Source organism: Ictidomys tridecemlineatus, chromosome 3, assembly GCF_052094955.1.
Source record: "Ictidomys tridecemlineatus isolate mIctTri1 chromosome 3, mIctTri1.hap1, whole genome shotgun sequence".
In the NCBI taxonomy this organism is placed as follows: Eukaryota; Metazoa; Chordata; class Mammalia; order Rodentia; family Sciuridae; genus Ictidomys; species Ictidomys tridecemlineatus.
The window spans coordinates 352442-367908 of NC_135479.1; the positions used below are offsets into that span (position 1 = coordinate 352442).

General features: G+C 61.0%; 1 protein-coding gene across 3 annotated transcripts in view; it reads right to left on the reverse strand.

Annotated features, from left to right (window-relative positions):
• Window positions 1-15467, reverse strand: part of Tbcd (tubulin folding cofactor D) — a 121640-nt gene that overhangs the window by 15129 nt on the left and 91044 nt on the right. For all 3 annotated transcript variants that reach the window (XR_013435765.1, XR_013435764.1, XM_078041331.1), the window contains exons 18-24: window positions 8307-8387; window positions 7012-7085; window positions 5927-6044; window positions 4404-4464; window positions 3437-3459; window positions 2266-2297; window positions 160-222 (exon numbers count right to left, since the gene is read on the reverse strand). Coding sequence is in view for 1 of the 3 variants with exons in the window: in XM_078041331.1 (XP_077897457.1) it covers window positions 160-222; window positions 2266-2297; window positions 3437-3459; window positions 4404-4464; window positions 5927-6044; window positions 7012-7085; window positions 8307-8387 (452 nt within the window). In the remaining 2 variants the exon portion in view is untranslated. The remainder of the gene's footprint in view (window positions 1-159; window positions 223-2265; window positions 2298-3436; window positions 3460-4403; window positions 4465-5926; window positions 6045-7011; window positions 7086-8306; window positions 8388-15467) is intronic.

Sequence of the window (15467 nt, forward strand, 5' to 3'; positions counted from 1 at the left end):
GGTGGCCCCCAGTCCATGGGGGTGGCAGAGCGGGCACGAGTTCGAGACAGGGACTCCAGAATCAGAACCTTCCCACTGCGGCCCTTGGACACGCGTCCCCGCCCCTCCTCACTGCGACCTGAAGCAGCCACGCCTCCCGTTGGGGAGAAAGGCACTCACCGACCACAGAGTCACCTCTGAAGGGCATTCGGGAAAGCGACAGCTTCTCCACCAAAACACACACTAGAAAGGAGCACAGAGCTGCGTCACCTGCCCAAACCCCAGCCCGACTGTCCTCTACCCGGTCACGCAGTGCACAGAGCTCCCCACCCACTGGGGAGCCCCCGGAGGCCACAGTGACCTCTCAGCTGGGTGGCTGGGCACACCATCTCGGGGCTCCCAGGGAGGGATGTGTGTGCTGGGAACCCAGCCGCACCAGCGCGCTCCACAAGCGGGAGGCAGCTATTCTGCACCCCAACACGGCCCCCCCAGGGCACAAGCTCGGGTGGACACACAGTTCAGAGGACTCCAGTGGTAAGGCCGTCAGCAGTGACCGGAGCAGTGCCAGGCACCTGACCCTCCTGAGCTAGAACCATCTCCAAGACAGAAGTGGAGCTCCTCAGGGGTGCACACTCCCCAGCTGAGAGGCACGCAGGGCGGGTGGTGAGCACCCCACGGTGTCTCTGCAGAGACACGGGAGGCCGAGGCCAGGAGCACCAATGGAGTCAAAGGTGAGGCACCACCTAAAGGACCGACGCAGGAGCAGAGCAGGTCCGGCTCACTCACACCAGGCTGGGCAGTGACCCGTGGGAGACAGCTGAGGGTGCTGGATGGACACAGTATGGGGTTGCTACTCAACTCTCCACCCAAAACATGTCTTGCCAAGGACAACACAGCTCACTGCCCAACTGCACTGGCCTCTGGCAGGCAGAGCCCCTCACCCGGACTTGAGCATCCAGAAGCAGCTCAGAACGCAGACTCTGGTCTCAGGAAGCTAGGTCTCGCTGCTCTTCTCTCCTGCCACCTCCTGAGCTCCTCCCACCCCAAAATGGGTTTTGGTCTATGCCCTCACGGCTCCCAGGGCAGGCCGGGCCGTAACCAGTCGCTGAGCCAGCCTCCTTACTCTGCTCCACACCAGCTCCCCTCGGCCTCCCTGGGGGAATTTTGGTCTGAGGCACCCACAGGGACCTGGGTGCGACCGGTTCTCCACCCTGCAATCGGCGCAGGGCAGTGAACATGCATATCACCCCGCAGACCCGCTGTGATTTCACTTGGAGACCAAGAAGCCAGAAGCTCCCATGGGCAGCAGCAGTCAGCACCGGGCATGGCGTGGGTCGCTGTGCCCGACGAAGGCACCGCTTTTCAAACTGCTCCTGGGACCTTAGCTATTCAGCTCCAGACTGGGGCCAGGGCCCCACCCCGGTGCTGGGTCCCACAGGGCCAACAGCACCATGTCCGTCCCCTCCTACAACCGGACTGCAAGCACAACCTGCCACTGCCCACCAGATGATGCCCAGGACCAACAGCAGCCCTGCCTGGGAATGCAGCCTGCGTAGGTGATCAGCCCACCTTCTGCCTGCAGAACCCAAATCCTTCCCGATAGCCTCTGAGGGGCCACCATAGGCTACAGGGGGCAACCTCTTGGCCAGGGCAGCCAGAGCCGGCCCTGGGCCACCGTCCAGGCCGGCAGGCAGCTTAAAGATGGCACTGAGGGCTCAGACCCATCCAACGCCGAGAGCGGCAATCCAACATGGGCCACATCTGGGACGCCGGCACCTGCTCACCAGCCCACCCGGTGGCTCCCCACACACCTCGGTGACCAGGATGGACAGGGCACTGGGGATCAGTACCAGGAGCATGCCCAGGTCAGCCAGTAAGCACCCGGGCTTCAGGAAACAGATGGTCCTGTAGTGTGTTCCATGAGCTCCCTGCAGACCTCCAAACTGGCCTAAAACTCACCCCTGCTCTACGGCCACACTTAAATGAACACTGGACCCAAGAAAAGAACGCCGGCTGCAAACCTGAGAGCAGCCCTCAGCTCCCCACGTCCTCCCCTGGCCACCACCACTGGCCACCACCACCCAAGCTAGGAGCAAGCTGCGCCCGGGGGCAGCTCAGCGGAGCTGGGCAGCACCTGTCACCAACATGCCAGCCAGCAAGAGCATGGGACCACCCAGCACCTGTGCCACCGAAGGCCTAGTGGGATGCTGCTGCCCGAGGAGCGGGGTCAGGCCATGAGCAGGTCCCCTCCACGGCCAGGGGCTGCAGCCTCGCCCTCACACCTACCTGCTTGCCTCATGAGCTCTCCTCCCAGACCCCTGGAAGTCAAGAGAACATTCAGTTAGGCCCTCCCGCACACCCAGGGCCCTCTCCAGGCGCCACCGACTCAGGCGCTCAGCACACTCCAACGCTGACCGGTCAGCACGTGACTGAGGAAGGGACCACCGACAGGAAGGAAATGGAAAGGCCAAGACCACCTTCCATGGCCTCCCCTCAGGGCTGGGCTGTTCTGACTGAGCTTCCACTGGACACTTGGTCCTTCCTGGGCCACCACATCACTTGGCCACACAGGGCAGGCCAAGCACTGCCAACTCTCGGTCACAAGCAGGCCTAACACTGTCACGTGGCTCAAAGAAGGGGTGCGCTGAAGCTCTGTCACCAGCACTCCAGGGAGAGCGGCACTGGGACTGCAGTGTGCCCAGGCCAGGACCCGGCAGGGCTGATAGGGGCTTCCAAAGACCTCGCCAGGAAGAAAGGCTGGAAGCAGAGAACTGTGAGACGTGACAGGAGCCGGTTCCGAGGGCTCCCGAGGGTGGAACGTGGGAGGACCTGGGCCCTGGAGGGTGGGCACCCACGGCCTCCCTTTCCACTCCCTGAAGGCAGGAAGGGAGGCCCAGCCTGCAGAGCACAGGAGAGCAGTGTGGGGCTCACCACCCACCTGAGGGGCATCAGCGGCCACATGCCGTGCCCGCCCCCAGCTCAGGTCCAGAACACGACCCGAGCCGACAGCTCAAGGAGACAGAAACCACTGCCTGAATGAAGTCTGAACAGAGGGGCTGAGAGCGTGGGCTCAGCACCTGAGTCTCTGGGTGCGGGTGGCCTCTGCAGAAAGCTGCGTGAGTCTTGGAGGCACACCCAAGCCCATGGCCCAGCAAGGCCACTCCTGGTGGCCACCCAGGCACACCAAGACAAGCCTCGCCTGGAGAGGGCTGAAGCCACCGCGCAGGCACACAGCAGAGGCTCTTGGCAGCCAGGGGGAACCCGGGGCAGCACACGCAGCTCAGGTGAAGCTCAGAACCATACGAGCCCATCTGCATGAGATGAGAAGGCCGGAGCCCAGGGACTGCAGCACACGGGAAGGTGCTGGCCAGCTGCTGGTCTCTGCAGCCAGGAACGACCCCCCCGCCCCCCGCCCGGGCCAGGAAGTGCCCAGAGTGCAGAGGCCACGTGAGCTCACCTGTACAGCTGCCGCTCCCAGAGCTGCGGAGAGAGAGGGAAGTCAGTTCTCAGAAGCAGCACTGTGTGGTGACCAGCGACACCAGGGCCACACGGTGCAGAGCTGGCAGGGCGGGCGCCAGCTCACGGCCCACCTTGCTGTCTGCCGGCCCCACGCTGCTGTCTGGGGGCTGTCACAGAAGGAAAACTGAAGGCCAAAGAGGAAGGCCACCCAGTGAGAGAACCAGGCAGCTGTGTCCTGTCTCGGGTGAGAACTGACACCCCCTGGGAGCCGCTCGGGAAGGAACTCATGCCCAGGGACGCTGCCGCTCCTCTCCCAAGAAGCCTGAGAGACTTCCGAACACCGGTCGCCTGAGAGACTTCCGAACACCGGAGGTCCTGTGAGGACTTAGGATCCACAGGACACAGAACCGGCTCAGAGGCCAAGGAACTGTTCCTCAGCCACCGTGCTGGGCCAGCTCTGGTGTGACCAACGGGGGGCATGTGTGCCAGGCTTCCCTTAGGTGAGAAACGCAAGCCAGGGGCACAAACAGGAAGGATCCGGAACCCAAGGCCCCTGATCCACAAGTGCAGAGACGGCCCTCGACGCTCGGCAGCTCTCGCTTTGCCCAGAGAGACACACTGCTCCCCAGAAAAACGTGTGGCCCAAACCCTGGGTTCCATTTCAGCTCATCTGAAATGCACAGGTGGAAACCAAGGTCTCTGGGCTACACGTGCCCCCACCTGGCCCAGGACAGAGGGACACCACAGTGGGGCAGTGGCGGAGACCGGCCCAGTCCTACCCAACTAAGTGCGCCACACAACCCCTGAAAACCTCTGGCCACACAAGCAGGGTCCTGGCACCCACATCCTTTCCCAGAACCCTGGGGAATGGCCTCCAGCTAAAGCAGGAAGAGAGCCCACCACGTCACCCACCCCACCCCCGCTGCACAGGCTCAGCCCAGGGCACACTCAGGGGCCACACAAACCTGCTGGTGGATCTGCCTCAGGCCTTGCACCACGCTCTCCTCCAGATAGTCGGTGACGGGCCTGCAGAAGGTCAAACGCAGTGCTGAGGCCACAAGGACGAGCCGAGAGCTGGCGCCCCTGCTCAGGCCCCACCAGCCCTGCACACTGGCAGGGCAGCCCTCACGTCAGGCCAAGCAGGGGGCATGGCAGGCTCCCCTCGCTCTCTAAGGTAGTTAGCTGAGGACCCTGTGTCCTGCGTTAGGGCAGAAAGCCTGCTGAGAGCAGGCCCCACCGCCACGTGACCGCCCGGGAAGCAGGAGGCCGGGCGGAGCTGAGAAAAGCTCACAGGCAGCCCCGTGGCCTCAGGAGGGCTGGCGGCAAGGCTGGCCCTTGCTGGCTTCTGGGAACATGGACTCCCACAGGGCTCCCCAGGCCCAGTGTGTGAGGGTGCCTGTGGGTGCACACAGCGGGGCCTGCACAGGCACCCACCTCCCCCAGGCTCTGCTCTGGGCACCGGCTGGCCCCAGTGAACACCCATGTGCTTTGCTGGGACTACGCCCCACCTGTGTGGCCACAACGTGCTGCCACGGGTGGCCTGTGCCCTGTGCCTCTTCCCACACCCGCTGCCACCTCAGCACGCAGGCCCCAGGGCCGGGAGCCCATGCCCTTGAGCAGATATCCACAGATCCCTCCAGGCCAGTGGGACAGGAGTGGGGTCCACGTCTGCATCCACTCCCGGCCTGCCCAAGGAATCGTCTCAGCCACGTGACGCGGCTGCAGGCAGCTTTCTCCAAGCAGAGTGCAAGCCAGGTCAGAGACAGGCACCGCGTGCGCCCAGGCTTCACTTCTGAGAAGAGCAGCTCCCGGGGCTCATGTCCGCGCACCCCTCTCCTCCCTACTTTTCCCACTTCTGTCACTCCCACGAACTGGAAGAACCTCCAGGAGAGCTTTCGGAGCATATTCTCGAGAACCAGATTATTAAAAGGGATGAAAGCGAACATGGGCCAGGCACTGTGGTGCACACCTGGGACCCCTGCACCTCGGGGGTGCAAGGCCAGCCTCAGGAACTTCGTGAAGCTCTACCTTAAAATGAAAGAGGGCGGCTGGGCTGGGGGCTCAGTGGTAGAGCACTTGCCTGGCACGTGTGAGGCTCTGGGTTCGATTCTAAGCACCACATATAAATAAATTAAATACAGGTCTATTGACAACTAAAAAATATACTTAAAAAAAATTAAAAAGAGGCTGTGGGCGTGGTTCAGTGGTCAGCCACCCCCTGGGCTTAACCTGCAGTACCCCAAGGAAAAACAGAGTGCGGGAGCTGAGCAATGCTCCTTGGAGAGGTGAATGTCCCCATCACCCACCTGGCTGGCTCCAGGACCCTGGTGGCGGCTAAGCCCTGGTCAGGAGGGTGGGTGGTCCCAACCACTCACAGCCCCCAAAAGAGAACGTGGGAATCTCATGACCTCCACTGTCCCAAGGACAGCCAAAGTGCTGCTCCCTACCCAGGCCACCGCGACCACAGCACACGTGGGTGGCATCCTACCTGTCCCTCTGCACCGCCAGCTTGAACAGGGCATAGGTGACCTCCGCGCAGGCGAGAATGGCTCCGTGCCGCGTGTGCAGATCTGAGCTCAGCGCCATCGACAACAGGGCTGGGAGCACTGGGGGACGGGCAGCAGACAGCTCGTCAGAGGAGGACCGTCCCCTCGAGTCCCTCCCATGGCAGCTATGTGACAGCACAGGCCACGCAGTAGGTGCAACCTCTAGGCAGGAGACCCTCCCGGGCTCACGAGGGGGCCTTGGCACACGCGTCCCACCCACAGCACAGCAGGTGACGTGGGAGGAGGGGAAGGAAGGAGCAGGGCAGGCAGGCCCTGCTGCAGAGCTCCCTGTCCGCTCCCGGCTGGCCAGAACACCGCAGGGTGGCCAGGGGCCGGCGGGGCTGGCGGGCGAGGCCAGGGGCTCGGAGGGCACCAGGCAGCTCTGCTCGCGTTTTCTCAGCTCCAGTGTGGCCCAGGGAGAGGGCAGGGCTTCTCGTACCCTGACCACACACGCGAGCTGCCCCACCTTAGCTCAGTGACCCCCTGTGTACCACTGGGTCGTCTCCAGCCTGCCACAGCATCAGGACCAGAGAAGAGGCCCAGGGCGCTCAGCTGGCGCTGGGAGCAGCTGGCTAGAGGCCAGGGCACCCCGTGGGAGAAGGGCTGAGCCCCTGCGTGCTCAGGTGGGTGGGCAGGCCCACACTGCACTCTGACACCCAGGTGTAACTACCAGACCGTGACAGTGCATGTCCCTGAGGGGCCACCGAGCACCAACCTTCAGGACCTGCCGCGCTCAGCCCTTGTGAAATAGACAGCTCCCGTGTCACCCTAACTTCCCACAGTCACCAGGACAAGTGCCGGTGGGAGCAGGGAGAACCCCAGGAACTCTGCCCAGGAAGTGCTGCCAACGGCTCCAGCTCCCAGGCCAGGCCAGACTCCACGGGGAGCCCAATTCAGCGGGGCCCACCCACAGCTCCCGGCAGACACGCCCAGCTGCGTCCCCACTCTCCTGCCCCATGGAGCCCACAGGTTCTCCAGACATCTCTCTGCAAGGGAGGCTCAGGAGGGGTCTTCCGACGGCACGCACCCTGAGCGGCACTGTGCTCGGGCGCCAGCTGGGCCAGGTTGTGCAGCGCCTTTGCCGACAGCTCTCTGACGTCCCTGGGCGGGGAGGGAGAAACGTCCCATCACAAGAGGTGCCTGCACCCACCACCCGCGGCAGCCAAGGGGTGGGAGTGCCCCAGGTCTGGGAGAGCCCAGGCTCCGGCAGGCCCACGGGGCAGGGGCTGCACCTGCTACAGAGACACCCCTACAGCCCGCAGCCCCGCCCAGCCCTGCTTCTCCCGTTCCCTCACACTGGAAGGGTGGCACCACAACAGCAGCTACGTAGGACAGGGACTAAGCTCCCATCCTCTGCCCTTCACACAGCCACCGGCCTGTGCCCAGAGGTAGGCGTCTAAGCACACTCCAAAAATGAGGGACATCATGACCCAGGGAGACAAAGAATAGCAGGAGTGTGGGTGCCTTACGAGTAGACCCCCCAGCAGGACCAACAGTCAGCACCAAAGCTGGAAACAAGGAACAAGGTCTCAGTGGCTCCACCAGGACTCTGGTCCCTCATGCTCGCGCTGCTCAACGCCTGCGCCTGGAGAATCAACCCAGGCTCTACCCCACAGCGAGCAGCTCCCGACACTGGAATCCCTGCAACCAGGCTACAGGCTCTCACATCAGAGCCCGAGGGGGAGGGACGGTCAACAGAGACCTCATGCTGGACCAAGGTGCCCCACTGTGGAGCCGACCCGGGCCGGGCACAGCCACACAGCATGACTGTGTCCACCAGCAGCAGGCAGCAGTGAAGAATTTAAGGCCCCTGGAGGGGCTGAAGACAGGCCCATCCTGAAACGGGGCTGCCAACTGACCCCTGAAGAAGCTGCTCGCCACCCGGACAGTGCTGTTTCAGGCCCAGGTCTGCATGTCCCCTGAGAAGCCCAAGCTGGTGGCCGCAGCACTGATGCTCACCTCTCCCCTGGGAAGACCAAGAGCGCACGGCAGCTACTGTGACTACAGAACAGCCGCCCGCACCTGCTGGGCTTTCCCAGAGAGGCAGAGCATGTGGGGTGCAGGAGATGAGGCTGCTCAGCAGCCACAGGAACCAGCTCCCCAGGACACAGCAGTGACCCTGCACCAGGCATGGGGACTGCGGTCTGCACCCCTTCCCAGCCTGCTTTAAATCAGGGCATCTGTGACAGCAGGGGCTCAAGCCGCCAAGCTCCACGGGAGCCCCACCGGAGCCCCACCCGAGCCCCTCAGGAGCCCCCCCAGCTCCACCCGAGCGTGACCCGAGCCCCACCCGAGCTCTCACAGCGACAGGCCGGAACATACCCGTCCCAGTGGCAGATCTTCATGGCAACCAGGTGGTCTATCATCGGCTGTGTGTACTCGGGGAAGCCAGCAATAAACACGCTGAAAGAGACAAGAGGGTGAGCAGGGTGCAGGGGCCTGAGCCTCAGCACGCTCACGGGCTTTCGGAGCCCAGCAGCCCCTGCCTAGCAGCTGCCGAGACAAAAGAGCTTCATCCACAGACAGCGCAGGACCTTACAAGGGACCACGAGGACTGAAGCCGCCCCGGGTAGCGCGGCCTGTCAGCAGCCAGCAGGAGCTGCAACAGGACACAGGACCCTGAGAGCTGAGCCAGGAAGGGCCGGCACCGCGAGTCCTGCGACTCCAGTCTGCCCATGGCACACCAGGTGACACGGGCCTCCCTAGAGCAGGCCGGGGCTCTTGGGCTGCAGTGTGCGCACCGTGTGCCCACTGACCGCCCAAGGTGCCCGCCTACATCACACCACAAGCTGTGTGCTGCAGGTGATGCGTGTCAGTGACCCTTCAGGAAAGCCGCTGAGTGTGCTGGGAAGGGCAAAGGACGAGCCACAGGCAGGTGAAAAGAGAGAAAGGGCTTGTGCCAGAGCAAAGAGGAAGCGAGACCGAGTAAGGAACTGGCCTCCATCTGCACAGGAACGTCCCTCCCCCAGAGGCCAACGAGGCAGAGAAGGTGGGGAGCAGAGCAGCCCCCACCCAGCAGACAGGGACCCTCCAAAGATGGAGAGACACCAGGAGTCAGCAGAGAACAGACCTGCAGATGGCCCTGCCGGGAAAGAACCCAGGTCACCAGCGAGAGCTGCATGGAACAGTGCCAAAACTTCAGATCAGGGCACCACCTCCTCCTCACCGACGGCAGTCACGGCACCGCAGGATCCGGGCCATGCAGAGACCTGGCCACTGTGCGAAGCAGAAGAACCTGGACACTAACAATCATGCTCCTTCTGACTGCACTTGTAGCACATTCCACACAGGTGTGGCTGACCCACTGTCGGGCAGGTGGGAACGGCAGTGTCTGGGCTGGTGGGATGCACTGCTGCCGCACAGGTGCAAGTCTCTGGTGAGCACAGCGCACACACGCGCGGATCTGCGCCCTGCACACACATTGTGTCCCCACAAGAGCTCCAGGCCGGGTGCGGCTTGGCGGCAGGGCGCTTGCCTGGCGTGCCCGAGCCCTGGCTCCAGCCCCAGCATCACCAAGAAAGCAACCAACGGAAGAGAACAGCAGGAAGCTGCACCGCTCGGCAACAACAAGGGGCAACTGAAGAACCACCTCAAGTGGGGCAGGCCCTTCCATCACTTCTCAGACCCCAGAGCCACACAGAAAAAAGGTGAATGGCCGGCGCAGTGGCACACCAGCGACCCAGGAGGCTGAGGCAGGAAGCTGAGGTCCAGTCTCAAGGAAAGTAATTAAAAGTCTAAGGAGGACGTGGCTCAGTGGTGCAGCACTGGAGGAGGAGAAGCAAGAGGAGAAAGAGAAAGGAAAAACTGACACAAACAGAACCTCCAAGAAAAACTGCTGCTAGGAAAAGCACACCAACAACAGTCAAGACAAACAGCAGACCAGAAAGACCCCGCAGGTGGCACTGCCAGAGACGCACTAGAAACAGAAAAGGACACATGCCGGCAAGGGGAGACCCGAGGGCCAACAGGGCAGTCAATGGAAGCCATCTCGGTGCCATCCCAGGGTCCAGCAGGCAGGGAGCTCTGAGGCACCAACAGCCCCTGGCAGGCAGCTCCACTCAGCAGTGATTTCAGACGTGGTCCCCACCAGGCAGCCACTGCACAGTGCAGACGACCAGAGGACAAGACACGACCCGGCGGCCCCAGGCCTGCAGAGCCACATCTGGTCCAGCTCACGCAGACATGGACCAGATCTGGTCAGGTGAGGGCCAGCCAGCGCCCAACAGAGCCAGAGCTGCCTCCGCTCGCAACCTTCCCAGAACACACAGGAACCCAACAGGACCCCAGGGGAACCTGTGGACAATCCCGCGAACTGTCCCCAGGGTGCTCCAAGAGGCCACAGGCACGCAGGGCAGGGCAGACAGCCAATGACCAACACCTGTCAGAGGAAGAAGGTGGATACCAGATGGCCTGGCTCTAGTCCCAGCACCACCACCAGCCAGGGAGTCCTCTGACCACGGCCACCCGAGTCCAGGGGAACCAAGGAAAGTGTTGCAGAATGCTAAAGGAGGGGCAGGGACACACACAGGAGGAGGTGAGGACGCAGGTGTGGAGGATGGGACGGGAGACGGGTGGGAAAAGGAAGCAGTGGGTCCAGGCAGGTGTAGGAGGGGGATGCAGCAGGCAGCAGGTGGTAAGGGAGGGCCAAGCAGAAGGGTCAGGCCTACAGGGGAGCAGGCAGAAGGCTGCGGTCAGCTCGATGGAGAGGCAAGCAGAACAGGCACATTTGGCCTCATAGGGATGTGGAAGTGGTGAGTCCGGTCTGATCAGTATGGGCTAGCGAGGAGCCAGGGTGAGTGGCCATGGCAGGTCTGGAAGAGGCACAGGTGTCATTAGTGAGCTAGGAGACAGTCCACTCGGAGGCCACCTTGATCCATGAGAAACTAGAAGGCAGGCGACTGAAAACTGACCAGGACGACATCTGACGCTGTTCCAGGCTGCAGATGCGGAAGTCCAGGAGACTCCCAAGAGCAGGAGGTCACCCCAGAGCAGGCCATGACTCGGCTGCAGAAGAGCAACAGCACTCGGACACCCAGCTGTGCTCACCCAAGTCCCTCAACCCTGGCAGAGGAGGACCATGGCTCAGTGACGAGCTGCTGGATCCTGTGACCTCAGGACGGAGAAGCTGGAGTAGGCAGCCAAGGCCGAGAAGGCAGATGCACACGGCCAGGCCCGGTGCTGCAGGCAGGCCACCCCAGGAAGCAGCAGTGCGCAGCCTCCTCCCTCGCCCACCCTCCACTCCTGGTGCCCATGTGACACTGCAGGTCTCACGAGACGAAACGACGTGTGCTGCAGGAACTACCAACTAAAGGGCTAGGACACTGAAGTGTGCAGGACACTGGAGAGACCACAGATGGAGAAAGCAGCTCACCCAGTGAGTGCCAGGAGAAGTCATGGGGAAACAAGTCCGGGGCTGCTCCCACTCATCCCCAGCGGGGCCACACTAAAGGCTGGCCACACAGGTGCTAGGAGGTGGCCCCACACCCTCAGCCACCACTGCCAGAACACGACACAGTGCACACGGTGAAGCCCGGTCCAGACCCTGCTCCCAGACACTGATCCCAGACAAGTGGATCCGACGTCCAGACAGGCGGGCACCAGGAAGCCCGGCTGCAGCCTCACCTGCAACAGCCCCAAACCAGGTGTCCCTGGGCAGTAAGCACACACACAGACCACCCGGGTCCTCCGAAGAGAACAGGCCCCAAAAGAAAGGAGCAGAGCACCTGCCAGCACCACCATGTGGACTGCACTGAGGGCCTGGGCAGAGGCCAGGCACCTGCCGGCACCACCACGTGGGCTGCACTGAGGGCCTGGGCAGAGGCCAGGCAAGTGCAGAGCTCTGCGGCTGCTCCCCTGCGTGATGAAACAGGGGGCAGGGGACGGGGCCTTGACGCCTGGCCTGTAGTGACAGACTTTCGCCCACCAGAACACAGCACAGAGGGGTAGGAAGGATAGCAGGATGACTCAGACACTACTACCCCACGTGGGCATATGAAAACACGACTGGTGGATTCCACCTCACGTACCACTGGAAGGAGGAGAAGGTACATTCCATCTGTGTATGACATGTCAGAGTGCATTCTGTCACAGACAGATGATCACAACAGATTTTAAAAACTAAAAAATGTACTGTTTAAACATACAAATAAACACACTGCTGCTTTGGAAAATAGGATACATATTGAAATTGCGCATTTTCACTTTCTCCTTCCATTAAAGATTACTTTTTTAAAAATTTTATTTATTTACTTTTTAGGTGTAGATGGACACAATACAATGCCTTTACTTTTATGTGGTGCTGAGGATCGAACCCGGTCCCGCCCGTGCCAGGCAAGTGCTCTACCACTGAGCCACAGTCCCAGTCCCTAAAGATTACTTTTTGTCAAAAAAAAAACCCCACACATCACAGTGCACAAACTGAGCATGCACACCTGAGATGTGCCACCAGTGCTAACAGGAGAGGACAAAGGCCCCTCCATGCACAGGTCAGAGTGCACACCTGAGATGTGCCACCAGTGCTAACAGGAGAGGACAAAGGCCCCTCCATGCACAGGTCAGAGTGCACACCTGAGATGTGCCACCAGTGCTAACAGGAGAGGACAAAGGCCCCTCCATGCACAGGTCAGAGGGCACCCCTGAGATGTGCCACCAGTGCTAACAGGAGAGGACAAAGGCCCCTCCATGCACAGGTCAGAATGCACACCTGAGATGTGTCACCAGTGCTAACAGGAGAGGACAAGGCCCCTCCATGCACAGGTCAGAATGCACACCTCAGGTGTGTCACCAGTGCTAACAGGAGAGGACAAAGGCCCCTCCATGCACAGGTCAGTGCACACCTGAGATGTGTCACCAGTGCTAACAGGAGAGGACAAAGGCCCCTCCATGCACAGGTCAGAGTGCACCCCTGAGATGTGTCACCAGTGCTAACAGGAGAGGACAAAGGCCCCTCCATGCACAGGTCAGAGTGCACCCCTGAGATGTCTCTCCAGTGCTAACAGGAGAGGACAAAGGCCCCTCCATGCACAGGTCAGAGGGCACACCTCAGGTGTGTCTCCAGTGCTAACAGGAGAGGACAAGGGCCCCTCCATGCACAGGTCAGAGTGCACCCCTGAGATGTCTCTCCAGTGCTAACAGGAGAGGACAAAGGCCCCTCCATGCACAGGTCAGAGTGCACCCCTGAGATGTGTCACCAGTGCTAACAGGAGAGGACAAAGGCTCCTCCATGCACAGGTCAGAGTGCACACCTCAGATGTGTCACCAGTGCTAACAGGAGAGGACAAAGGCCCCTCCATGCACAGGTCAGAGTGCACCCCTGAGATGTGTCACCAGTGCTAAAAGAAGAGAACAAATATCCCTCTGTGCACAGGTCAGAGGGCACACCTCAGGTGTGTCACCAGTGCTAACAGGAGAGGACAAGGGCCCCTCCATGCACAGGTCAGAGTGCACACCTGAGATGTTTCACCAGTGCTAACAGGAGAGGACAAAGGCCCCTCCATGCACAGGTCAGAATGCACACCTCAGGTGTGTCTCCAGTGCTAACAGGAGAGGACAAAGGCCCCTCCATGCACAGGTCAGAGGGCACACCTCAGGTGTGTCACCAGTGCTAACAGGAGAGGACAAAGGGCCCTCCATGCACAGGTCAGAGGGCACACCTCAGGTGTGTCACCAGTGCTAACAGGAGAGGACAAAGGCCCCTCCATGCACAGGTCAGAGGGCACACCTCAGGTGTGTCACCAGTGCTAACAGGAGAGGACAAAGGCTCCTCCATGCACAGGTCAGAATGCACACCTCAGGTGTGTCACCAGTGCTAACAGGAGAGGACAAGGGCCCTCCATGCACAGGTCAGAGTGCACACCTCAGGTGTGTCACCAGTGCTAACAGGAGAGGACAAAGGCTCCTCCATGCACAGGTCAGAATGCACACCTGAGATGTGTCACCAGTGCTAACAGGAGAGGACAAAGGCCCCTCCATGCACAGGTCAGAGGGCACACCTCAGGTGTGTCACCAGTGCTAAAAGGAGAGGACAAAGGCTCCTCCATGCACAGGTCAGAATGCACACCTGAGATGTGTCACCAGTGCTAACAGGAGAGGACAAAGGCCCTCCATGCACAGGTCAGAGGGCACACCTGAGATGTGTCACCAGTGCTAACAGGAGAGGACAAAGGCCCCTCCATGCACAGGTCAGAGGGCACACCTGAGATGTGCCACCAGTGCTAACAGGAGAGGACAAGGGCCCTCCATGCACAGGTCAGAATGCACACCTGAGATGTGTCACCAGTGCTAACAGGAGAGGACAAGGCCCCTCCATGCACAGGTCAGAATGCACACCTCAGGTGTGTCTCCAGTGCTAACAGGAGAGGACAAAGGCCCCTCCATGCACAGGTCAGAGTGCACACCTCAGGTGTGTCTCCAGTGCTAACAGGAGAGGACAAGGGCCCCTCCATGCACAGGTCAGAGTGCACCCCTGAGATGTCTCTCCAGTGCTAACAGGAGAGGACAAGGGCCCCTCCATGCACAGGTCAGAGTGCACCCCTGAGATGTGTCACCAGTGCTAACAGGAGAGGACAAAGGCCCCTCCATGCACAGGTCAGAATGCACACCTCAGGTGTGTCACCAGTGCTAACAGGAGAGGACAAGGGCCCCTCCATGCACAGGTCAGAGTGCACCCCTGAGATGTGTCACCAGTGCTAACAGGAGAGGACAAAGGCCCCTCCATGCACAGGTCAGAGGGCACACCTGAGATGTGTCACCAGTGCTAACAGGAGAGGACAAAGGCCCCTCCATGCACAGGTCAGAGGGCACACCTGAGATGTGCCACCAGTGCTAACAGGAGAGGACAAAGGCCCCTCCATGCACAGGTCAGAGGGCACACCTGAGATGTGCCACCAGTGCTAACAGGAGAGGACAAAGGCTCCTCCATGCACAGGTCAGAGGGCACACCTGAGATGTGCCACCAGTGCTAACAGGAGAGGACAAAGGCCCCTCCATGCACAGGTCAGAGGGCACACCTGAGATGTGCCACCAGTGCTAACAGGAGAGGACAAAGGCCCCTCCATGCACAGGTCAGAATGCACACCTGAGATGTGCCACCAGTGCTAACAGGAGAGGACAAGGGCCCTCCATGCACAGGTCAGAGGGCACACCTGAGATGTGTCACCAGTGCTAACAGGAGAGGACAAAGGCCCTCCATGCACAGGTCAGAGGGCACACCTGAGATGTGTCACCAGTGCTAACAGGAGAGGACAAAGGCTCCTCCATGCACAGGTCAGAGGGCACACCTGAGGTGTGTCACCAGTGCTAACAGGAGAGGACAAAGGCCCCTCCATGCACAGGTCAGAGTGCACACCTCAGGTGTGTCTCCAGTGCTAACAGGAGAGGACAAGGGCCCCTCCATGCACAGGTCAGAGTGCACACCTGAGATGTTTCACCAGTGCTAACAGGAGAGGACAAAGGCCCTCCATGCACAGGTCAGAGTGCACACCT